Raw genomic sequence first — 26,347 nt, 5'->3', positions numbered from 1 at the left:
AAAAGAGTGAATATATGGTAAAGTAGGGACGGTAACGACATCGTGGAGAGGAGGGACAGTGACTATATGGTGCAGAGGGGGATAATAAATGCACGGTACAGAAGAAGGAGAGAGACAATATGGTGCAGAGGAGGGACAGTGAATACATAGTGCAGAGGAGGGACAGTAAATATATGATTTATGGAAGTAGAGATAAGAGAGTGAAGTTTGTTGCAGTAAGTAAAGAATGCAGATGGCAGGGTTAAAGATTAAAATAGACTTTACATACATTATGTGATTATAAAGCGTAATGTACATGTTTGTGAGCATTGGAAAAGCAAGCATAGAAAAATACATTTAATTCAGGCTCCATCTGCTGCAGTACACCACCTCCACATCTCGAGCATTATGAGCAAAGTGCAACCTCTTCTTCTAATCTCTGCTTCACTGGTTCATATCACTCCATAAGACAAATATCACAACCTCTGCCAGGCACTGCAATGCAATGTGGGTTATTATTTAAATTCAGGTCAGTAACTTCGCAGTGAATGGGTTTGCTCTATAGCTTATACAAACAATATAAAAGAAAATATGAAAAATATGAAAATTAGTTTGCAGCAGCCATGGCAGAGTTTCAGTTTGTCTGAATGGGTTCCTTGGTGTAAGCGCTATATAAAAACATGACCAGTTACATTGTACCATTTCAGTTGATTAATTTCCCCAATGTCATTAAAAATAAACATAAATCGTGAGTAAATACATATATTTCTTTTTTTTTTTTTTACAATGATAATGAGACCTTTTGGGGATGGCAAATGTGCCAAAATGTTTTCATCGTATGGGTTTGACAAATAACTTATTACATGCAAACAATATAAAAATAAAATATGAAAATTAGTAGATTATGTACAGTGATGAGAAGAATACTTTGAAAATGTATTTAGTTACAGAATTACTGAACACCTGAATTAAAATGTATTTGGTAACGTATTCTGATACATGGCCCAATCAGAGTATTGTTTTCTGAGTACTTGGAATACTTTTTCATTGAGGTGCATTTCAATTATAGGGTAAAGACGCAGCATAGGATTAAAAACAGTTTAATGTTTGTTTATTCTGCATTTCCCATCACTGACTGGAGAAGGAAAAATCACACATGCCTCACCACAAGATCAGTGTTTTCTATTTTATATCATTAATATAGTACAGTTTGAAACCTAAATTTTGTGATCAAATATTGCAATGTATTCTGTTGATTTAAAAAAAATGCATGTATTTTATTATTAAATACAATTATTTCTCATATAAAATTGTCATCATTTATAATCATAAAAAGAACCTTCGTTGGCATATTAAAAGGGCTTATTATGCTGTCTTCTGACCTGTTATAATGTAGTTTCCTCATCAAAAAACATACCTGGAGTTCTGTTTTGTTTCATTCACACACACATCCCTGGATATTTAGCTCTTCTCTCAAACTAAAAACACTGTTCCACCTTGCAATGGCATGTGGTAATACATAAAGTAGCCTGGAATTGCCAATCTCCACATAACTAAAGGTAAAAGGATCTGTGAACTTGAAAACTGCCGCTTCGTGACATCACAAAGTGGAACAGAGCATTTTGAGCTTTGGAGATGTGGACAGACTAATAATGAAGGATTACTCAAACATCTGTGAATGAAACAAAACACAACTCCAGGTATGTTTTTGAGGAGGTAACAACATTTTAACAAGGCGTAAAGCTCACAAGAGTCAAGTTTGTGTAATATAGGACCTTTAAGAAGTGCCAAAAAGCTCCCACATTACAGAACACAAAAATATATAGTTATAGGCTATTTGCATGCTTATCCCAGTGTTGTAAGCCTGATATAAAATGTACATGACTCTGCAGAGACACGTGTTGGTTCATTTTAATGTGTGCTGGTCCGCTGAGCCCGGGTTTTGTGCCTTTTGAGTCGTGCTGGAGCTCTTTTTGTCGGATTTGTTTGAGAGTTTTCCCTTTTTCCGCTGATGGCGCTGGCTGAGCTCGTAACGTAGCAACAGCTGCTAAGGAACTACAGCCTCGAGACAGGAACCACACATTTATTAAGTGTGTTTATGAGAAAGCCACGGCGCCAAATAAACTCCACTTTTATCACAGTTTTACTTTTCATCGGTTAGTTCCCCCTACAAGTTGCTTTAATTGTAAAATATATATATATATATATATATATATATATATATGTAGACTAGAGGCAAACTTTTGAGCGGGATGTGGCCGTTAGCGTCTGTTGAACACAGCGCGGCGCCATTTCGACACATTTAAGACAATTCACTTAAAATTAATACATTTCATCTTTTTGCACCTTAGAAAATGTATTTGGTTCCTGAAACTTATTTGAGTCCTGACAATTTCTTTCAATATTTATTTCAGTTGTTTTTTCTTGCCTTTCGTGCAAAGCTCGCATAACTTTGCACTATCTCTACCATTTCCATTTTCTCAATCAAACATATCGACATGTTTAATCCAGACTGATGTTCGGTGAAGTTTGTGGCACAGCCGCAGCTCCAGGCCTCTGGGTCGGTCTCTGAGTTGGTTTCTGGAGCTTGCAGGACTGAAGGGGCTCGGGCTGTTGCAGCATTGGCTCAATGTGAGCCTTGTGCTCCGGTGAATCACTGCCAACATGTCCGTACTGACAGCGACATAAACAGCCGCACACAGACAACAGCTCAGCCTTTACTCTGTGCCACAGACTATAAGAGACGTGCTTTAGCTCTGACTCTTATCACCACAGACATTTCTCGAAAGGCGGCTATTGTTATTCATCCAGAGCCAGCGTCTCCTCCTCCATTGCAGAGGAACGCAGCCGTCTCCGGGCGTCTGTCCTCAGGATCCGGATCCACAGCCTCCCCTCGGTCAGAGCCGTGTGTGGGCGAAGAGCACACGAGTAACGCGCTAATAACAGTCTGAAAATGTGACTTACCCTGGAGCTGGGCCATCGATGATGCTCTCGGATGGATCCTTCTCTCCGATGAGGACAGAGGAGTTTTGGAAAAGGAGATCCGAATCCACGCCTTGTAGGCGGGACACTGCAAATGTCAGACCTACCGCTGGGCCCCAAATCTCAAATGAGACGATACAATAGTCTAGCACTGGGAATTATACGCGCCAGCTTTAAGAACATTTCATATTTCAGTCTAAATGTTACTGCTGCTGTTTATTTCAGTGAGGGCTACAGGTGGCTCATGTGGGGTCCCAAAAACTAAGAGCATGAAGTCAGCCCACATCCTAGTGTGGGTATGAAGTGCAGTGTTAAAGGTGCACTAGAACTTTTCTGCCTTAGATGTTCCACAGTATGGCATTAAACATATCGATCTGGCATGTATTTTAATTACAGGTGATTTTATTACTTGAAAATACCCCCGCCCTAAAAACCATGCATTTATGTGAGCAAGGTGGCCCTACAGATCTATCTGACCTGTAACTTGGTCTGACGGTATTTTCATGGATAACTTTAATGCCATACTGTGTAACATTCCATTGAGAGAAGCAGGTGGCAGTAACACTCCCTGAAGACAAGCAGGTGGAAGACTATTATTTCACATCAAAGCTTAACCCTAACCCTTTAACAGCCCCTCCTTGGCCAGTTAAAGGTACAAAAACTACATACAAAATAATAAAAAAATATGACAAGAAGATGAGTTTACAGTCACAGCACACTAATTTTATTTTACACACAAGTCAATGTAGCTCACCACAGCCTCCATCAGTGAGCTGTAGTAACACTGGGGCGCACACACCATTATAACAGGGGTCACATCATGCTCGACATCAAAAATAGTATTTCTGAGAGTAAATCTGTATGTACAAACACAGACACGCCCCAACTCAAATCCTGGAAGTGAAAATGATGAACTGGCTGAAGCAATTCTAATTATGTAATCCTGTAAAATCTAAAAAGTTTCTTATGGGAAAAGCTTTCTTAGTTTAGTCTCACTGTGAGGACTGTTAGAATGACCTGGTTTGCGTGACACATACATGACTCACTGCATCAACAACATAAAAGTACACAAAACACATTTTTACACATAATGACGAATACACAAATCAGTCATAACAACACTGACCATCTTAAAAACCTAAAAAACTTTTTTTTTACAGTTTAGAGCTTTCATATCTTTCAATTAATTCATATTCCAGTTATGTGTCATTTATTCCAGGTGTGTTAAAAATGTGAAACAATTATTAAAACAAAAATCTCAAATGTAATGCTTGGCAAATTATGATATTAAAAAATATATATGTATTTTTTTCTGACAATGCATTTCATTATTTACTACACAATATTTCAGGTAGGTTTAATCCCTTGATCATTTTGAGTATTAAACTTGCAGGACAGGTCTTCATCAAGAAGAAAGAATCTTGGGTTGAACCAATCAAAAATAGGACCAAACAGGCAGTTAAAACATATTTTCATACAACCAATTTGAGACATAAAAATCAAAAAAGGCCTGCCCCTTTTGAGATAACCAGCTATGATTGGTTAGGTAGGATATAATAGGTTTGAATTGAAAAGTGTCCCGACTCAGTTCAATAATTAAATTGACCCATTGCATGGGTCTTGATAAATAGGCTATAAAACTGATGCGATGTGGGTTTTCCATTTACAATAATCAAATCTGTATGCACACCATAGACTGTATAAAGAAGTGGACTAAGTGAGTGTGACGTCACCCTTAGCGTTCGGCTCCAGTCAAATGAAGATCATCGAGGTTAGAGTAGTTATAGGGGCCAATTTGGAGCTCAGTTCCATATTTGGAATTCTGATTGCAAGTGTCATAGCAACCAAAGAGCCAATCTGGAGTGAGGCTGTTGAAGCCAACGCCCTTTCCTGCCTGCACCACTGGTTTGGCAGGGAGCGGGAGCTTAGCAACGTTGTCAATCAAACCTGTTGCTAACATTAGCAGGAGTAACCTCGGGGAAAGAAGGCGACTGATTTGTCTGTTATTAATATTAAAATCTTGAATCACAAATAAAATGGTGAAAAACACCAGGATCATGTACAGCGGGTTAATACGATAATTTTAAGACCATAATAACAAGCCTGATAGCAGAGGTTACAGAAAGAGGAGCAGCAATTTTTCAATATAAAGTGAATTGGAGCCAGAGTCGATGGAGCTACAAGCACGCCCATGATCACTTCCTGTTTGGAATGCAGCAGATAGCAGGTTAGCTAGGTCTATTTATATATACAGTCTATGATGTACACGCATGCCACGTTAAGATTTCAGATGTTAAAATCATGCATGAATCATTGTTATTATCAAAAAATTGCTAATCGATTTTTTTTTTACCCAAATCCTGCAATCCTATCTCAAACACATGCCAATATAAAGAGAATCTATTAATTCAGTGGTCATTATGATATGGCTGATTGGTGTATTCTGCAGGGGTGATTTATTGCACACAGAATCTACATATACTTTGACTACCACACATTTGCAGTGCCACAACATCGAAATGAGAAAAATAAAAACAGTACAGATTTCAGATACGTAAACTGTTGTGTAAGAGGTAGGAAATGGTCCATAAACATGTCACCCCATAGTCAATGTTTTCCAACTTCAAGGCCACACAAGTGTCATAGTACAGCAAAAATCATTTCAGCCCATATGGAAATACAAATCGGAAAATTATGATTCCTTTTTAATCCCAGAATTAGAGAATGTTTTACAAATGAAAATGGTAAAAACTACGGCTGAGACGAGACAATTTCAACGAGATGAGACGGAACATGAGACAAGATTTGACAAGATTTTAAATACCGGTACATCAAATAATGCAGTTCAGTTCAGACGTTTGGCCTCATAATAATAGATTTATTTACAGTTTTGCCATTGTTACTGCACTGTTTTTGGAAGTACAGATTCACAAGAGATCCACCTCAGCAAAGTTAAACCTTTTTTGTCCAATCCCAATGTAAATACATGGGAAAACATTTTTAAAAATCACAAGATAATTTTCGTCATGTGCAAAATGTGGCAATTTCATCTCAAAAGATCTTGTAGCACGAGATCTTGTCCCGTCTCTAGTAAAAACAGAACACACATAACAGGCTCTGTACACAATAGCACCTGCCACTACTTCCTGTCCAATTGTATCTCTATGGGATTTTTGCTGTATATCTATGGGGAGCTGCAGGCGGAGGTCATGTTAAAACTACACAAATAAAATGAATACTTCAGAGGACTCTTCTATATTTCAAAAGGGAGAAGTTTGTGCCTCAAAGCGAACACGTTAATGCTAATGCAAGGCTTAATAAATATTAAAACACCACCACAAACTGAAATATTCTACATATAAAAATAATTTGGTAATCAATTTATTTTACGTTTTCCAAATTTAATAAAAGTTAGCTTTGAGACACAGTGAGCTAGGTAGTGTGCAGCTGTGCACAGAGCCTATTCTAGTGGTAGTTACATAGTTTTGAAAATGCTATATATTCTGACTGGTTTAGAATCGTGTTTGTTTTGCATGTGATAGAAAACAGACTTATATATTTAAGGCAAAAATAACAGCACTAAGAGTAAAGATAAAACTTGTGCAAAACTCAGAAGCGTATTTCAGTGAATGGCAATTTGCATGAAATGGATTGCATAAAATTAATCTTAAAAGGGTTAGCTGTACAGGGAAATATTATCTTAAAAGGAGAGGTGGAAAGCAGCTCATGACTGTTAAATTGTTTGATTTTCTAACTTTCTGGTCCAGTGAGGTTCATATGGTCTTCCCCTAATTTATTTTTAATCAATTCTTTTTTCAGACCAAGGTTTAGTTTGTTTTCACACCTGACAGTTTCCACTGCTCACTAGTGCTTTTATTCAGAGAGGTCTAAGTAACTTTCTGTTCGTTAAATCAACAAGTTTGTGAAGCCCTGAGGTGACAGCTGTTGTGATATGGGGCTATACAAAGTTAAATTAAATAAAATAACTAGTCCCAAGTTTTTGAATCAAATGCAAGTTTGGTAATGCATCTGTCTAAGAAGGGCCTGGGATTAAAATATGTAGATGTAGTAGTTGTAGTAGTAGTAATTATCAAAGCACTTTACATTCAATATTTGATACGTATTTGGATTATCAATGACAAAAATATTTACTGATAGAGGGTCTATTGAAAAGTCTGCAATGGAAAGAGTAAATTGTACGCCACCAATGTTTTCATAAAATGGCTGTCTCACTTGTTAAAGTAGATTTGATTATCATTTTATTTAAAAAGGTGCTGTACCCAATTTTTTCCTCATGTGTTTGAGCAAAATGTATCTTGCCACAGTACAGACATATTGTACAAGCAGCTCTTGAGGTCAGAAAGTATTTTATTGTCCAATAATCAGGAAGTGTGCCTTAGCATGCTTGTTAGGTTTACCGTCATCACAAAACTCTGGTCTCAGAGTTGTGAAAAGTGCTTATAAACTCATCTTGGTGAATAATTGGGATGCTCTGAATGCATAAGGTAAGTGAACTTTGAACCACTGCAAACTGTTAAAAATGAACTAGTTTTGTTTTTCATGTTTTTAAGACAGTAAAATCAGGTACAGCACCTTTAATTTGGATTCAGTTTGTATTTTTTTCAACCTCTGCTTAAAAGATACAATCCACATAAAACAGTTAACCAAGCTGCAGTTTATGAAGCTGATTTTGATAAATTGATTTGGCTATATCAAATAGCCAGTCTCAGGCACTCGTTAATGGCCCATACACTTTCAGTTATAGACGAGCTAAAGTTCAAACGCATTCTCCTGGACATTTAATGCATTTCAACACACTATTTATACACCTGACTCTGGGCAGCAAGTAGATAAAAAACGCACTATCCAAAAAACATATAAAATAATAACTATTTGTATCATAATTTGCTCATTTAATGCACAGTTTAGTACATAATAATTCAGAATATTTTAATCCCTTGATAGTTTTTGTAATACAAAGTTTAGAAATATATGATAACTTTTCATGAAAATGCAACGAATCTTGAAGTGAACCAATCAAAAAAATGGGACAGAACAGGTAGTTAAAACTTACAATATCGCACAACCAATTAGAGACATAAAAATCAAGAAAGGCCCGCCCCCTTTTGAGATGAACAGCTATGATTGGTCGGTTAGGATGTAATAAGTTTGAATTGGAAAGTAATCAAACCCAGTTCACTGATTAAATGAATGGGTCTTGAAAAACAGGCTACAAAACTGATGTGATGTAGGTTTTTTATATTTACAATAATGTAATCTGTATTTACACGCATGTCACTTTAAGATTTCAGACATTAAAATCATGCATTAATCGTTATGTTTATCCAGTTCAGGAACCAATTTTACAGTATAGACATCGAACATTTTACAATATTAAATAGAGGAATTCTGATCATCTGTGTCAGGGCTGCACCATCTCCACACCAATACACGGTTGTAGAAATGCCAATTTGTTTAAGTTGGCTCAGAGCTTTTGAAATAATACTTTTGCTTTTGAATGAAAAATAAAGTTTGAAAAATAGACAGGTAGGTGGTTGGTTCAAGAAAATTGGTTATTTGCCCCCTAGTACTTCAATTCATTTCAATTCAAAAGGCATTCACTAATTATGCAGCAGCAACCGGTTTCAATGACGAGCCCCCATCATATCCCATAATTTAGCCAAGTCCTTGAGTCAAATCTGGTTTATAATCCATCTTAAAACCTTTTGGGTCATTTTACATAACTACAGCACTTCCGGACTCTCTGTCTCCCCCTGCGTGCCAAAGATGAGATGACATTCCGACATTTAAATACACTAAACAGCATTTTTCCTAGTGTTTACCAATCTGCATTATCCCAGCTCTCCTCCACTGGTTTTGAGGGGCTCTTTTTGCTCTTACCATCTGAATTCTCCCAGTTGCTATCCCAGGCCTCCCAGCTATCTTCACTGTTCTTGTTATTAGACGCGGAGTTTTCCACGTTGGTCCAGCTGTCTGAACTGGGGGATTTCTTGGCCTTTAAGGAGTTGTTGCTGCCGAACGTTTCCCAGAAGTCTTTGCCCGTGGCCTGGCCCGAGCCGCCCTGGTACCCGCCCTCTGTGCTGTCCATGTTCTGGTAGCTCTCACCGGTAGATCTGAAGAGGAGGAAAAGTTTATGGTGATATCTTTGACTGTAATTATACACTTAATAATAAACCTAACCTAAAAATATGGAGCATAAAAACATCCAGCTAAGGCAAAGACTGTATAAAGAAGTAGACTAAGTGAGTGTGACGTCACCCATAGTGCTCAGCTCTAGTCAAATGAAGCTCATCGAGGCTAGAAGTTATAGGGGTGAATTTGGAGCCGACTTCCATATTTGGAATTTCGACTGCGAGTATCATAGTAACCAAAGAGCCAATCAGGAGTGAGGCTGTTGAAGGCAACACCCCTTTACACTCACACACTACTGGTTTAGAAGGGAGCGAGCGCATAGTAGTATGTAACTTGTTGCAAATGTAAGCAGAAGAGACCTCGGGGAAAGAAGGCGCCTGGTTTGTCTGTCTTCATATCTTGATTTACGGACACAATAGTAAAATAAAAATACCAGGATCATGGAGAGCGGGTTAATATGAACAAAATGACAAGCCTGACAGCAGCAGTTACAGAGAGAAGGGCAACAGTAAATTGGACCAGAGTCGATGGAGCCAAAAGTGCGCCCACACTCACTTCCTATTTGGAACACGATGGCTAGCAGGTTAGCGATGTCGTTTACATATACACTCACCTAAAGGATTATTAGGAACACCTGTTCAGTTTCTCCTTAATGCAATTATCTAATCAACCAATCACATGGCAGTTGCTTCAATGCATTTAGGGGTGTGGTCCTGGTCAAGACAATCTCCTGAACTCCAAACTGAATGTCAGAATGGGAAAGAAAGGTGATTTAAGCAATTTTGAGCGTGGCATGGTTGTTGGTGCCAAGACGGGCCGTTCTGAGTATTTCACAATCTGCTCAGTTACTGGGATTCACGCACAACCATTTCTAGGGTTTTCAAAGAATGGTGTGAAAAGGGAAAAACATCCAGTATGCGGCAGTCCTGTGGGCGAAAATGCCTTGTTGATGCTAGAGGTCAGAGGAGAATGGGCCGAGTGATTCAAGCTGATAGAAGAGCAACGTTGACTGAAATAACCACTCGTTACAACCGAGGAATGCAGCAAAGCATTTGTGAAGCCACAACATGCACAACCTTGAGGTGGATGGGCTACAACAGCAGAAGACCCCACCGGGTACCACTCATCTCCACTACAAATAGGAAAAAGAGGCTACAATTTGCACGAGCTCACCAAAATTGGTTGTCCAGTTGAACACTGGAAAAATGTTGCCTGGTCTGATGAGTCTCGATTTCTGTTGAGACATTCAAATGATAGAGTCAGAATTTGGCGTAAACAGAATGAGAACATGGATCCATCATGCCTTGTTACCACTGTGCAGGCTGGTGGTGGTGTAATGGTTTGGGGGATGTTTTTTGGCACACTTTAGGTCCCTTAGTGCCAACTGGGCATCGTTTAAAGGCCACGGGCTACCTGAACATTGTTTCTGACCATGTCCATCCCTTAATGACCACCATGTACCCATCCTCTGACGGCTACTTCCAGCAGGATAATGCACCATGTCATAAAGCTCGAATCATTTCAAATTGCTTTCTTGAACATGACAATGAGTTCACTGTTCTACAATGGCCCCCACAGTCACCAGATCTCAACCCGATAGAGCATCTTTGGGATGTGGTGGAATGGGAGCTTCGTGCGCTGGATGTGCATCCCACAAATCTCCATCAAATGCGAGATGCTCCTATCAATATGGGCCAACATTTCTAAAGAATGCTTTCAGCACCTTGTTGAATCAATGCCACATAGAATTATGGCAGTTTTGAAGGTGAAAGGGGGTCAAACACCGTATTAGTATGGTGTTCCTAATAATCTTTCAGACGAGTGTATAGTCTATAGGCTAAAGTAGTTCTGACTAAGCCCAGCTCAAGTCAAGCCTATTACATTGAAGGATTGGTCAAGCGCAGTTTTTTTTTTTTTTCAACAAAATATAAATGAGAAGTTTGCATCATCATTTCTTGAAAATAGGGAGAGGAAGTAGCCAACACACTTCAATAGAAAAAATTCAAAAGTGAATATGTTCTACTGCCATAAAATATACATTGATGGGGTGACAGAAGCTCAGTTGGTAGTGTTTGTCCACTGTCCAACAGGTTGCCGGTGCTACTCCAGCTCCTAGAGATGAATGCTGTTGTTGTGTCCTTGGGCAAGGCACTTGCCCCACCTTGCCCCTAATGGTCACACATTTTTCTATAGCGCTTTTCTACCGCTTTTCTACCTTCAAGGCACTCAAAGCGCAACAAGGAACCACTCACCCATTCACATACACATTCACACACATTCACACAGACACTGAGGGCAAGGTGGGTTAAGTGTCTTGCCCAAGGACACAACGACAGCTTTTACGGTGGAAAAGCGCTGTACAAAAATGTGACAATTTTTTAGAGGCAATCTATAGTAATATTTGACATTTGTATAAATCTGATAAACATGCAGCCTTCAGCCACATGTTGGGACTGCAGTACAGTATATATTATTCTACAAACTTCTACACATTTCAGACTCACCCATCTTCAGGTTTTCCAGTGAAGAGGTTTGTCAATTTGGCACCAGCTCCCTGCATCTGAAGGAAATGTGTCATGCGTTAGTCATAAACTAGCTAAAAGAAATAGCAAAACCAAGAACAAACTCAAGTCAAAAGGTCAATCTATGGAAAGAAAAGTCTTGGGAATAAATTACATTATAAAGATTTTGTCAAGTTACTTCACACAGTTGATTAGTTCGAGTATTCAGAGTATTTCAGACTGGCCAGTAGAGATGGAAGAAATAAGTGGAAAAGATAATGATGTCACCGTTATGGACATATACTCAATATTGTTATTTTGCATATCGTCTATAAGAAATCTTTTAAAAACCTGCAAAAAGAGATATAAAGTGATATTTTGGCACAATTTTACAGTCCATATCTGAACATCAACATGATCATCATTGGGATAATCGAAAATACATATTCTAATATGAATTTTGCCTGGCCAGTAATTTTTCTCCATAAACCAAAGAAGCATGCTCATGACCAAAACATATTGCTGGTTTTCAGATGGCATCATTACATTCTATAGACCAATAATTTTTAATACAAATGGGGGCAGTTAAAATAAATATTGCTGAACTGCAGATTTTTATAGTAACACAGCGAGATCTTGGGTCTAGTCACTAATAAAAATTATCAGGTTCAACATTTATGAATTTACCGTTTGGATATTTCATAGCAAAGTACAATGTAATCAATAGGGAAAACTGGCTCTAGTCCCCATCAGCACATACTACATTCTGAAATCCGCCAATGAAATCAATCTATAAAATACTTACCATCCCACAAAGGCAGCAAGAAAACACAACAGACAAAATATATTACATACTGTTGAAATATTAAAGTCACTGCGAACCAGCCTCCATCACCAATATGGGATCAGTTAACTATTTTAAAAACAAAACCCTATATTAACCTACAATCATCATTAGCCCTGGTTGAGGAGACTGGTTTCACAGCTGTGCACATAAACATACCTTATTCGCTAGCCCAGAAATGCCGACAGCCATTTCATCTAATAACTTTCCATCTTTGACCTAAACGAGTCATATAATAATTAACACACTTATGAAAACAAGAATTTAAAAGACAGGATTGGTTTAATTTGAAGCACTGATTTCAGAGATGTAGCTTTAAGCAGTGAACAAAGGTGGGAGGGGCCTTTATGGCACGGGACAAAGTCAAATTTTAGGACATGGTTTGGGTAAAAATATTAAAGCAGCTTGAGGTCAAAATCTGTCTACCGCGTGCTGTCTGCATCTAATGAGAAAGCATTTTACTGTATGATAATCAGGAAGTTCATGTTAGCTTTACCGACCACTGCATACTGTTTAAAATGAACTAGTTCTGTTTTTCACATTTTAAAAGACATTAAAAATCAGGTAGAGTGCCTTTAATTACCATGTAGCGGGCCCCTCCTTACCATTTTAAACAGGTGATTAAGTTTTAAAAGGCAATTTGGATAGTTTTAAAGTAGAGATAAAACAATTAAACATTCTCTGATTGGACACAAAGCTGCCACAGAGCAAGAAATGGGCATTTTGTTGAATTGTTAATATGGTAAGATAAGATTATGGAGAAGCAACAAAGATGTTAACAGTTTCTGCCCCTACACACCACACTGAAGCCAGGTTTACCACTACATAACAAACATAGATACTTCCATTAGTGCACACGTAGGAGCTGCTCATTTCAAATTTAAGACATAAAATAATGAATGCATTTTGCACTGGTTTGAACGTCTGTCTCCAATTTGAAGCCTGATTTGACTTGAATTATGTTTAAAATGATCAAACCACAAAGCTAGATATGAAGTTGCTCTGTAGACAATTGTACAAGCAAGTAAAGTTTTGAGTTTATGTGTTATGTACTATTGGCCATACCATTTGTGAATCGCCAAAAAGTAAAACAAAAAAATTTTAATCAAAACCAATGAACAGCGCAGAAGTTTGTGCATCAGTGAAAAGTGTGATCTCATCTGCGGCATTTATCTGGAATTTTCACCATTGTATAATTAGATTAGAGGAGAACCCATTGGGCCAACTGAGCAAGTGATTGAGAAGCAATTAAGTGAAGCGTTAATGAAGGTCAACAACAGACGAGGCAGAATGTGTTTGTAGAGCACCAGACTTTATACTTTTTTATTTTTTATTGTTAAAAGGCACTTACTAAAAATCTGTAGTTGAAATTGTATAAAATATTCTGCTACATCAATAGGAGGAATAAATACCACCCAGCCCTACCTAAAATATGCATCTTGAAATTTATAAACTGCAAAGTTATAAATATCTTTAGTTGTATTTTCAGTTTTTCCATTTTGCATTCAATATTATGTTATTAAACAACCTGATCAGTCTTTAAAGGGGCATTATGTAACTTTTATTGTCACCTGCTTGTCTTCATGGACATGTTATTGCTTTGCTATGTTCCACAGTATGGCATATATCCATCGTGTATATTTGTGCAGGTTTTCTATGCTCAGAAATACATGGTAAATGGGTATGTTTTTATAAAGCACTTTTCAAGTCACTCAAAGTTCTTTAAATCAAGGAACCAGTCACCCATTGACACATTTATACACCAGTGTACACAAACACTGGGGGCGAGGTGGGTTAAGTGTCTTGCCCAAGGACACAATGACAGTTTTCATCTGTGGGAGCTGGAACCACCAACCTGTGGGTCAGTGGATCTGACCGCTCAACTAATGATGTTTACATCGAGAGTGGGGTTCGAACCACCAACCTTCAGATCAGTGGACAAACACTACCAGCTACTGCATTATTACTATGAGCAGAGATCTGTCAAGGTCACCTGCTTGTCGCCATGGAGATACATAAGTATAATGCCATACTGTGAAGCATTCCAAATTAAGTAATAACATCCTCATAGAGACAAGTCGGTAGCTGTCCCGCCACCAAAAACGTCGCATAGTGCACCTTTAACATTGCTTGAAAGTCATTGCCTTGCCCAATGTTGAACTCCATAACAAAGATAAAACATGAAACAGCCAAACGTAAAGCAAAGCAAAGACAGGATCAGACACTAAAGCCCAATATTTCTGCACTAAAGCAGCGAGGGACCACCACGGCTCCAGTTACAGTTACCTTTTCCTGAGTGGGTTTGATAACACTCTCATTTAAAGTCTGTCCTAATTCAGTGGCCTACAGTCAGAGGTCAGAGGTCAGAAAGGAAGTTCAATAAAAGAGATCAGCATTCACAAAAGAGCAAAATAATTCAATCCATTCAACAGCAATGAACAGGCACTAGAGGGCGCACTTGTCACGATTCATAGGTTTTGAGCTAACAGTTTCCCATTGTTATAGCAATTATGCAATTCAAATCAAATTATGTTAAATATTTTTTTAATGGGGAAAGGTCCTCACAAAAACCTTCAAATTTATATCATTTCATAGTTTGTGGGCAAAAATGTAAACAGTCATGATTTAATCTCAAATTTCTTATTGAGATTCTTTTGAATGTCAGATTAAAATTTGTATGTGTAATATGTGTAAATTAAAAGGTCTTATAATATGTATTTATAATAGTTGAATAAATGCAGGATAAATCTTTATAAATAACAAAATGCTGGAAGCCCCTGTACCCAATTTTTTCCATGTATTTGACCAAAATGTGGCTTACCCCTGTACAGATATAATATATAAACAGCTTGAGGTCAAAATAAGTCCACTGTGTACTGTTTTTTTTTTGTTCAGTAATCAGGAAGTGCACCGCTTGCATGCCAGTTGTTAGCTTTACCATCACTGAAAATCTGGTCTTTGGTAGCTGTGAAAAGTGCTTATAAACTCATCTTGGTGAATAATTAGGATGTTCAGAATGCATAAGGTAAGTGAGGAATAACTTTGGACAACTGCAAACTGTTTAAAATCAACTAGTTCTGTTTTTCACTTGTAAAAATCAGATAGAGGGCCTTTAACCACAAAAAAAAGATTGAATTACTATGATTACATTGAGTTAAGAGACAAAGTATACAGCTGCTTTATTACCACTGTTTTTTTAGCAAATACTCAACTAGTTTATATGTATACTGGACATTGCCTTACACCTCTAGTGCCATGTTACCTGTTAAAACATGCATGAATGGACCAGTGCGTCACAGAATAACATTTTGGGCAAAGGAAACAAAGACCTGACTTTGTCCACACACAGCACATTGTAAACCATTTAGTTTCATCTAAATTTAAACCCATAATGGAATATTCAGGAAAGATATCACATTGTAATTTCCGTCACAAATTGTAGTATCTAGGCCTGTCATAATAACACATTTTGAAGACATACTCCTATAGAAATATACAGCGGTAAACAATAATATAAAAACTATTTTATGCTACAGATAGAATTTATTGGGATTATCTTGGTGTGTTTAAAAACATTTTTTAAAAGACAGTATCATTAAAAGGTCTGAGCTGCAACAAATAAACAGCCGAATGACGCAAGAGTTAGCAATAGAAGTGACTTATTCAACCCTCTGCAGCTCAAATACTAGCATATTGCAACAAAAATAAAAAAAAATCTCCCCAATTTTGCAAAGAAAAAGTATTCATGATAAATACTGAGCCACAAAATATATTGTTTCAGCTTTATACTGGATACGATAACTCGATATAATGATTATTGTGATAGGTCTAGTGGTATCAATAGTGAACAAAAAAATAATTACACAAGATGACCTTTCCTGAACAGTTTCGTCTTGAATTTTATCAAAACTAGTCCAAGACCACACGATGTAAAGAACAAATACTACTATTCTGTGTTTTAAATATATAATATTGTCTAAAAATGGGCTTTTAAAATGATTAATTTGGTTGTCAAAATCAGTATAGTCTATCAAGTCTGTTCTTTAGTATCAAAATCGAGCTTGAAATTTTAGTTTCGTGACAACACCAGTTTGTAAATGCACATTTTAAATACAACTAGAAGCATTAACATTTCAAAGAAGACTGAAATTTGAACTGCTAAATTGAAACAGGAATCACATGCATTTAAGAACATTTGAGTGGTCTTTACAGTAGACAGGGTCAAGTAGCTACAAGCAGAGATTGAACGATATGGGTTTTTTCATATGGGATTGTTTAGAATCCAGAGTAACTGCTAAACTCTGCCGGTATTTGTGGGCCAGTATGTGGGTCTAAATTTGATTATTTTCCCCAAATTCTGTCATTTAAATTGACTACAAACTCACCCACAGCCCCCTTTTTACCACTAACCTATAAGAGACCTGTGTATTTACGTTTTCTGTAGTTATTACTTTGGACCCAATATCTTCAAATAAAGTTTTGTGTGTACTCTTTAGGCAGCAGGTCAGCCAAAACAAAATATCACCTGTACTACAGATTTAAGGCTGACAGAGGATACGGTGAAAGTGCAAATATCTGTATCTCTAGTAAGTGTTGCATAGCTATTTCATTAAAAAGAAACAGGCTTGACACACATTACCAATTTCACAACCACAGTGCATAAAAACACTAGCAGAATGCAATTTTCAACACAAAATAATAGCACTTTCATTGTTGGTCCCATATGGTCCCATACTAGTTCAGATTTGGATCAAGATCATAGGGAAACAATTGAAGAAATGGCCAATTTTGTTCTTGATACTTTGATACTTGCTCAAATGAGTAACTACTTTCAATATTATAATCTATTCATTATCTTTTTCATTATCCAATAGTGTCTGAGTTTGACAATACACAGAATATAATCTGTAATGTGCTGTGCTGGAGAAAGGCCTCAGTAATCCTCTGCAATGTTTTCTTTTATAATAAAAAGTTAATTCATGCAGATCCACACAACAATGGCCATTTTGCAACGTAAAAAGAGGTGATACAAATAATAATACATTTTAATAGACGACAAAAGGATGTGGAAACTAAAATAATTTGAACAGGATATGATTTATGGCCATGCACCTATGAACGGCATGTGTTACCGGTTCAGGAGGAGCCTTATACCCCTTTAACTATATCCACCGAGGCCAAAGAGATTTCAAACATCAGCAGTTATTTCATTACTCAAAATCAGATTAATATGCAAAATGGAAAAGAAAGACTATTATAAACACTGCAAATCTAAAGACAAGAGTTACCAATATAGCTCTTACCTTCAGCTGGGCTTGGCTGGCTAATTTTGTGGTCTGCAAAATAAATAAACAAATGAACATATTATTATTTTTTTATTTTTTTATTTTTTTGTCCTGTTTTTGTTTATTCAAATAATGTTCCTGGTTAATAAAAAATAAAAATAATAATACAAAATAATAACAATAATTCTTCCATATCATGTTATTAGTTACAAATCTCTTCATTATGTTTTTAACTGATGCTCAAATAAATACCGTACACATTTTTTTGCACATAGCAAATGAAAAATTCTATTCTATTAATTAGACAAATGTTTAATTATATCTCCATCATCAGACCTGAATCAAAACAAGGAAAACAATAGTGATAGCCAGTATGCTAGTAGGTGTCTGAGCAATTATGCAAAATTATGACTCACAGTTGACACTTAGTGTATGAGGCACAGTTCATACGTAGTGTAGACTTAGCTAACAAACAGAAACTGTAAACGACAGGTGTGTTAGTTTCAGTGTAGTGCAGTGTCCACCAGTGATCTGAAGAAGTGAAACCTCTCCATTTTAAATCATCTGTCCAGGTGATAAAATAGGATTTTTCATTTGCCATGGATCATACCTGGATGACTGAGGGATTATACACACATTTTTTACATAGTTATAAAAGAGGATCTCGGGGAAAATAGCTGGGAGGTATGGGGTTTAAAAAGGGGGAAAATGTAATCAACCTGTAACTTGTACACCGTTACTGTATACTGTAACTTGTATAACTGCAGATGATATCAACAAAATTGATCACAAAAATAAATTGTATCAATCATCAAATTAGACATTTGTTAATAATATTTTTTATAAGATACAACAGGACCAAAAGTTATTGGCATTTCCTACAACTGATTTTGAATAATAAAACATTAGTTTTTTAGTAGTCTGCATATCTGACCACCTTGCCATAACCTTCAACATACAAATCCCCCTCACAGCCCATAAAGCAAAACGTACAATAACTTTCAGAAACATAAAATCCATTGACACTCCTGCTCTTTCTGTTCTTCTTTCCTCCAAACTGGCTACCTCCCCTCCCCCTCTGTCTGAAAAGCCTGCTGAACTTGTCAGTCATTACAATAACACCCTCTCCTCCTGCCTTGACAAACTGGCCCCAACCAAAACTAAAACCGTCTCCTTCACCCATACTGCCCCCTGGTACACCCCTGAGCTCCATCAAATGAAGTCTCGTAAGCGCCATCTCGAGAGACTGTACAAGAAATCTGGTTTAACTGTCCATCTCCAAATCTACACAGACTACATACAGCAATACAAAGACACACTAAACTCCGCCCGGTCCAAATATTACTCCAACCTCATCCACTCCGGCTTCAATAACCCCAAAGCTCTCTTTTCCACAATAAACACACTCCTAAAGTCCAAAAACACCTCATCTTCCTTCACCACTGACAAATGGAATCTATTTTGGACTGAAAGAAGGATTGAAATTGATTCCATTTACAGTTCAATAGAGCTCTCTTCCTCCCACACTGCTCTACCTGATCCTCCTCCGCCCCTTCAACAGCTCTCTCACTTCACACCCATTTCCCCTACTCACCTGACAAAACTTTTTTCCGGCATTAAAACTTCTTCATGCTCCCTGGATCCCATTCCCTCTCCTCTCATCAAAGCTCGTCTTCCTGCACTCTCTCCACTGATCACCCAAATCATAAACTCCTCCCTCTCCTTTGGTTCTGTCCCACAGTCTCTCAAGCTGGCTGCTATCACCCCCATCCTCAAAAAACCCAACCTTGACCCTGACAACTGTGCAAATTTCCGTCTCATATCCAACCTCCCCTTTCTGTCTAAAATCCTGGAACGTGTCGTCGCCGCCCAACTCCAAACCCACCCCACCTTCAACAGTCTCTATGAACCCTTCCAGTCCGGCTTCCGTCAAAAACACAGCACCGAAACAGCTCTGCTCAAAGTCACAAATGACCTCCTCCTCTCCGGCCACCTCTCCATCCTCATCCTGTTGGACCTCACTGCAGCCTTCGACACAATCAGCCACTCCATCCTCCTGTCCCGCCTCAAAAACTCACTCAACATCACCGCTCTGCCCTCTTCTGGCTCCAGTCCTACCTTACGAACCGGCAACAGTCCATCCACATCAACAATTGCTCCTCTTCCATAGCCCCCCTGCAGCAGGGAGTCCCCCAGGGTTCGGTGCTTGGTCCTCTCCTCTTCATTCTCTACATCCTCCCCCTTGGCAACATCATTCGTCGTCACGGTCTCCGCTTTCACTGCTATGCTGATCCAACTTTACATCTCCACAACATCCATCAACCCCAGCATCCACTCCACTGTCACCCACTGCCTAACAGACATCAAAAACTGGATGAATCACAACTTCCTCAAACTAAACAGCGACAAAACAGACTTTATCATCATCGGTCCACACAACATCACCAAATCCTCACAGCACTTTACCCTGCAATTTACCCTGCACTTTGACAACACCACTCTCTCCATCCCCACTCATCCTCAACCTCGGTGTGCACCTCGACCCTACTCTTTCATTTGAACCCCACGTCAGGCACATAACCCGGACTGCATTCTTTCACCTCAAAAACATTGCCCGTCTCCGCCCATCACTCACCTTCTCTGCCGCTGAAACTCTCATCCACGCATTCATCACATCCAGAATCGATTACTGCAATAGCATCCTCTACTGTACACCATCCAAAACCCTCAATAGACTACAGTACATTCAGAACTCTGCTGCCCGGCTCCTCACCCACACCCCCTCACGTGAACACATCACTCCTGTCCTCCACAAGCTCCACTGGCTTCCCGTCCCTCAGCGCATCCATTCAAAATCCTTCTCATCACATTCAAAGCACTCCACAACCTGGCCCCTCCTTACCTCACAGACCTGCTCCACCACCACACTCCATCTCGCCTCCTCCGCTCCTCCAGCTCCAACCTCCTGTCCCTGCCCTGTAGGACTAGGCTCCGAACCTGGGGGGACAGAGCCTTCTCCATCGCTGCCCCCACCCTCTGGAACTCACTACCTAAACCCCTCCGTGACTGCTCTGACCTCCCCACCTTCAAAAAAGAACTCAAAACTCACCTGTTTAAAATTGCTTTTAATGTTTGATTTTATGTTGTAAATTTTGTGATATTTTATTCTTTATTTTCGTCTTTGAGTGTCTTGAAAAGCGCTATATAAATAAAATGTATTATTATTATTAGTAACTAAAGAGATCCATACTTACATTATCTTTAGCATAGGAGGCGAACTTGCTTGCCCCAACTGTAAAACTGCTCCATCCCTTTCACAAATAAAAGATTACCATTTAGTATAAAGTTTTCAACCCAAAACTGCTGCAAGGTCACAGTGAAATCTGACTGACTGAATAAATAGACGACATGGCGTTGTTCAGAAAGTCCTCCTCTTTCTTCTCTGGGGTCACTGTGTTTCCAAATCCTACATAACGGTTTTCCTGGTTCCCGCTGTAGCCTCCTCCACTGGCAACAGGAAAAAGCACAGTGGTTATTGTAGATATTGATTTATTATAGACAAGAATTAAACATATTATGAGCCAGACCTTTGGTAAGAGTTGACATCATCACTGAGCCAGTCTTCAAAAGCTTTGTCTCCAGATTTACCAGAGTCCTGTGTTGTTCCACTTGAACTAGAAAACAACAACAATAGTTTTACATTATCTATATCAAACCAATTTAACAATGTCTTTACAATGTGTAAACTGCTACAGCCTTAGTATTGTGCTGGTCACCGAGTCAAAATCACAGCTCTGTTGCCATAAATTCCCTGAGATGCTCATACCAGCTGCTGAAAGCACCAAATACTGGCTTTTCTATGATCAGACAAGGCTGTCAAAATTACCAGTAAGAATAGATTGAGAGAACAAATTCAGTGGTTTCCAAACTTTTTTTTTTTACCTCAAAGCTCCCCTAGCTTGTACAAGCATAGACTGTACTGTATATATAAATGGACATTGCTAATCTGCTAGCTGCTGCATTCCAAATGGGAAGTGAACATGGGTGTGCTTCTAGCTCCATCGACTCTGGCTCTAATTCACTTTCTATTGAAAAACTGTCACTTCTTTCTGTAACTGCTGCTGTCAGGCTCATTTGGTCTTAAAATATTTGTATTAACCCACTGTACATTGAGGTATTTTTATTTCACTATTGTGTCTGTAAAATCAAGATATCAACATTAATAACAGGTAAATCAGGTGCCTTCTTTGCCCCAAGTCGCTCCCGCTAGCGTTAGCAACAGGTTTGACTGACAGCATTGTGCCCGCTAAACCAGCAATACCAGCGGGAAGAGGCATTACCTTCAACTGTCTTGCTCCAAATTGGCTCTTTCTTAACTATGATAGTCGCAGTCGGAATTCCAAATGTGGAACTCAAATTCACCACTATAACTACTAGACTAAATGAGCCCCCAAACCAGAAAATAAACCTCAATAGAGGGGTTCTCTGTCCCACACCCTATCCCATTCATTAGAGGGAACAATTTAATTTAATTAATTTGGAAAAAAAACACTGGTTATGCAGTTCTAGACATAGCTTTGTCGTCGTCACTAACGAGAGTCTCACCGATGGGAGGATGACAGGCTGGTCTTGGGTTGTGGAGAAGTCCAGTTTTTGGCAGAGGAAGTTTCGATGGACCACTCCTTTCCCTCAGCTAAAGTCGCAACCTACAACACCACAAATATAATGGGCCGCAGGTTTCAAACTGTTTTTCATATTACGTACTGTTATTATTATTGACATAATCCCAACTGTACCTTGTCCCTGAATAGAGCGGCGGACCGGCTGTTGTATTTTTCCTGCAGATTCCAGTTGGGATCATAATCGTCCTGAAGCTCCAGAAACATCCGGAATTTCCTGTTTCCTCCGGCTTTCATCTTCTCCAGCTCGATGTCCTTCCACTTATCCATGGTTACAGACCGCACAAAGCTAAAACAACGCCACAAGACATTAAGGTGTTTTTTATGTACATTGTATAGTCTTAGATTTAAATATAAAACACAGATCTGATTTACAAGTTACTTATTTAAGTTATGTCATTGATTCAATTAATGAGTGCACACTAGTAAAATACATTTGTTTTCCTCACACTGACCAATTACAATTTCCTTTTTTCTCATTTAAACCAAGTAAACATGTATGCACTTTTAATTTGTATTTTTATGGTTAATTCAAAACAAAAATAATGCATAAGAAGAACCTTATATGGGTAAGATTCCACTGGCCGAAGGGCACAAGTTACCTGTATTTGGCTAGTCTTAATTTCAAGTACTGAGTACATACACCCATTTTTCATATTTTATGAGCAGGTTCTATAAACATTGTCTATTAAATTAATTATGGTCTATTCAGTTTATTGTTTTGTAAAGCACTAAAAGGGTCTAAATTATAACTCCACAAAGACATGATATTTGTATAATCTTTACCTGAGGTGCACTCCCAGACCCCTGTGTTTCCCAGAGCACTCGAGGCAAATCCAGATCCCATACGAGACACTCACCCACTGAGGGTTAAATGCCCCGCACTCAAAGCAGAGCTGGAAAAAAGACAAGAACGTAATAGATGCAGAGCAGAAAAGAACAGAACAGTGGGACCAGTTTATTGATAGTAGGCATGTGACAATATTGAAATTTGGTATCACAATTATCATGGCGAAAATAATTGCAATGATTATATTACGATAATTATTAAAGTTGCCAACCGTTTAAAAATGTTGTGGATATGAATAATTAAAATGTAATGTATTATGATGAATAGGTTCCATATTTAAACAGCTGTTATAGTACTATACTTTGTTATCCGTGAAAACAACAGTGATCTAGAAAATCATTATCGATAAGTAGTTTTTTTCTGCACATTCTGTAGATACAATGGGGATTATGTCTGTGATTATCTCGATGATATAAAATGTCTCACAAACGATTGTTTTTGACCATTTTTATCACATTAACGATGTTATTGTTTTTTGTCCCATTCCTACTTGACTGTACATTCTGCAATAGCAAGGAATATTGCTATTATAAGTCTACTTACATTGTTTTCATCATCAGCTCTCACTTCCTTCAAAACCCTCCTGGTCCTGGGACTTGCCATCTCGACTGGAAAAAAAATACATTCCATATAAAGACATGCTCATAGTGTCAAAAACATGAACATACATTTCTAAGTCACAGTAGCTAACTTAAGGCAAAAAAGAAATTATATAACTTGAAACTAGCTCTGTCACGATAACAAATTTTGATGTGCATTATACTGATGAAGAGCAAATAGACAATACACAATAACACTGAAACTTATTTATGCCACTGACACAAAAACTCTACAGCAGGTCTACCCCTCAAAAGCTATTCTAAATGTGCAATATTGTAAAAAAAAAAATCATGAGCTGCAATAACTTACCGTAGTTTATATTTGTAATAAGTCATAAAATGTATTAATTCAAACTTTTATGGGTTAAACCTCATCGTACTGACGAAAAAATAACAAAACAAAATAATTATTGACCCCAAAAAATTGTATTATTCAATATATGAAAGCTGGAATAAGTCGATATAGTGATTATCATGACAGCCCTACCTGAAACCTACATTCACTGCGGCAAAAAATGTATTACAGTATTTGATTACACTGGTGTTGTAAAATTCTGTTATTGAAATGTTTACTTTTCTTTTAAAATTCATTCATTTTCATTCAATATCTTCTGTGCTGGGAGCCTGGGACCATGACTTAAACAAAAAGACGTTCCCCTCATGGATGACTCAGATTCAGATAAAACTTCCATTGGTTCAGTCACTGATTCATTGCCTATTTTAATATGAATCATGAATGAATAATAATAGCTTTAAATTAATTTGGACATAGATAGAATGAGTAACGTAGAGATTAAAACGATTTCTAATAAGTCACTATATATTACAGATAGTGAAACTGATGTGAGGCTGGTGCATTAGCCTGACATTTAACACTAGCTAGAAGGATACCTTTGTGTTTTACGTTTCTTTTCCTATGTTTCGTGTTGTCAGTGTATTTGATTTTTTTGTTCACTTTTATGTGAAGCACTTTGGTCAGCTGAAGTTGTCTTAAATGTGCTGTATGAATAAACTTGAATTGAACTGCATACAAAATCCCTATCAACGTGGCAGAGTGATGCTTGAAAACACAGAAAATCCACAGCAAATGAATAAAGCAACGACCTGTAACGTTGATCAATAAATAATAAAGACAATTAGATTATAAATTATTAAATTATAACTACCTTTTTGGAGAAAATTGCAGTCGTGTCTCAAAATCTAACAGTGAGTAGGCTGCTAATGCTAATAATCCACATACGTAAGAAATCAAAGAAGACAATTTGATCAGTTCAATCCTTAACAAACAGTAGATATGTTAATAATACATCTCACACAAGTTAAACTCATTTATTTCTAATTTTGGCGTGAATTTACGGACGATGCTAAAGCTGATTAGCTTGTGTGCTAGCCGCAGTGCTAACTCCTCTGGTACCTGTCTATGGATGATGTGACACGCAGTCGCTGATTTTTGTCACTTTTCGGGCTCCGTGCGTGGATTTTTACGGCAGATTCACTCCGAGTAGAAGGACACTGCTGATATTATCCCGTGACAAGCCGTATCCGACAATTCAAGCTTTTTTTTAAATGAGAAGATGATTTTAAACACCGGTAGCCATGTTCCTGTTTGGTTTGTATACGTTGGCACTGCAATGCATCATGGGAGTCTTGAGCTCTCTCCTCCTCCTTCACGGTCTGTCTATAGTGGATCTGCTCCAGAGGCTGCAGAATGCGTTTCTAAGTGATATATGCAGGTGAAATACTATAATATGCGTAACAAACTCCTATCTTTCTGCATCACTTTATTGCATGTGACAAAAGACAGTTTTTAAGATGTGTTGCCTGTTGGGACAGCTCTGGTCGGTAAAGCGCTACACTTTTGTCCCATCCGCGTTTTAATTGCAACAGCAGCTTCTGAATAACTGCACTTTTCCATATGGTCTTTCCTGTTAAACTTGATTGGGCTCTCCCTGTAAACATAAAGATAAATGGGGAAAAAAAAGTGTTTCTTTTGCGATGGATCAGACCTGGATGACAGAGGGAATACACAGATACATGGGGGTTTTAAGCCTCCTGATGTTTTTGATGACCATCATCTATACTATAAATGCAAAACAACAAGACGTTTTATACCAACATTATGATGGTTTTATTAATTGAAAAATGTAAAGAATAAACATAAATAATTTCTGATTTCCATCAATAATGCAATTTATTTTTAAATACTCTATCTAGAGGCTTTCACTCACCAGATTTCAACTTTTATTTGTTAAAAAATGTATTTTTAAATATATATAATAATTGCATGATTCACTGTCTAATCAAAATATAACTGCTGACTAGTCAACTAGAGAAATTATCTTTTATTATCACTTTACCACTTTATTATCTTATCTTTGTATTGTTATCTTTGTATTCTTTGTGATTTTATAACTGTGTGCAATTTGTGTGCAATTTGTGTTGTGTCTCTGTTTTGCTGCTGGACAGGTGAATTTC

The 26,347-nt window shown here is 37.8% G+C and overlaps 2 protein-coding genes across 9 annotated transcripts in view; both read right to left on the bottom strand.

Annotated features, from left to right (window-relative positions):
* Positions 1-3,030, bottom strand: part of elmo2 (engulfment and cell motility 2) — a 30,272-nt gene extending 27,242 nt beyond the window's left edge. For 6 of the 7 annotated variants that reach the window (XM_033967080.2, XM_033967084.2, XM_033967083.2 and 3 more), the window contains exon 1: positions 2,944-3,017. The gene's annotated coding sequence lies outside the window, so the exon portion shown is untranslated. Of the gene's footprint in view, positions 1-2,943 lie in introns of all 7 variants that reach the window. The other variant, XM_033967086.2, reaches the window with a different exon arrangement.
* A 632-nt stretch (positions 3,031-3,662) lies between these two features.
* Positions 3,663-25,529, bottom strand: arfgap1 (ADP-ribosylation factor GTPase activating protein 1). Of its 2 annotated transcripts, XM_055221883.1 has the most exons (13): positions 25,287-25,529; positions 23,817-23,881; positions 23,210-23,319; positions 22,541-22,712; positions 22,350-22,450; positions 21,332-21,418; positions 21,137-21,251; positions 20,999-21,055; positions 17,763-17,795; positions 14,746-14,802; positions 12,619-12,678; positions 11,619-11,674; positions 3,663-9,095 (listed from the first exon to the last, which is right to left on the bottom strand). In XM_055221883.1, exons 2-13 carry the CDS (start codon positions 23,874-23,876, stop codon positions 8,801-8,803), a joined length of 1,203 nt encoding a protein of 400 aa, XP_055077858.1. In that variant the 5' UTR covers positions 23,877-23,881; positions 25,287-25,529; the 3' UTR covers positions 3,663-8,800. The 2 variants fall into 2 exon arrangements, with proteins under 2 accessions (XP_055077858.1, XP_055077859.1); XM_055221884.1 differs by lacking the exon at positions 14,746-14,802.
* Between the last annotated feature and the right edge of the window lie 818 nt (positions 25,530-26,347).

The sequence above is a fragment of the Periophthalmus magnuspinnatus genome, chromosome 5 (genome assembly GCF_009829125.3).
Source record: "Periophthalmus magnuspinnatus isolate fPerMag1 chromosome 5, fPerMag1.2.pri, whole genome shotgun sequence".
Taxonomy (NCBI): domain Eukaryota; kingdom Metazoa; phylum Chordata; class Actinopteri; order Gobiiformes; family Gobiidae; genus Periophthalmus; species Periophthalmus magnuspinnatus.
Note: the sequence above shows the minus strand (reverse complement) of the source record. Positions and strands in the feature narration are given on the sequence as shown.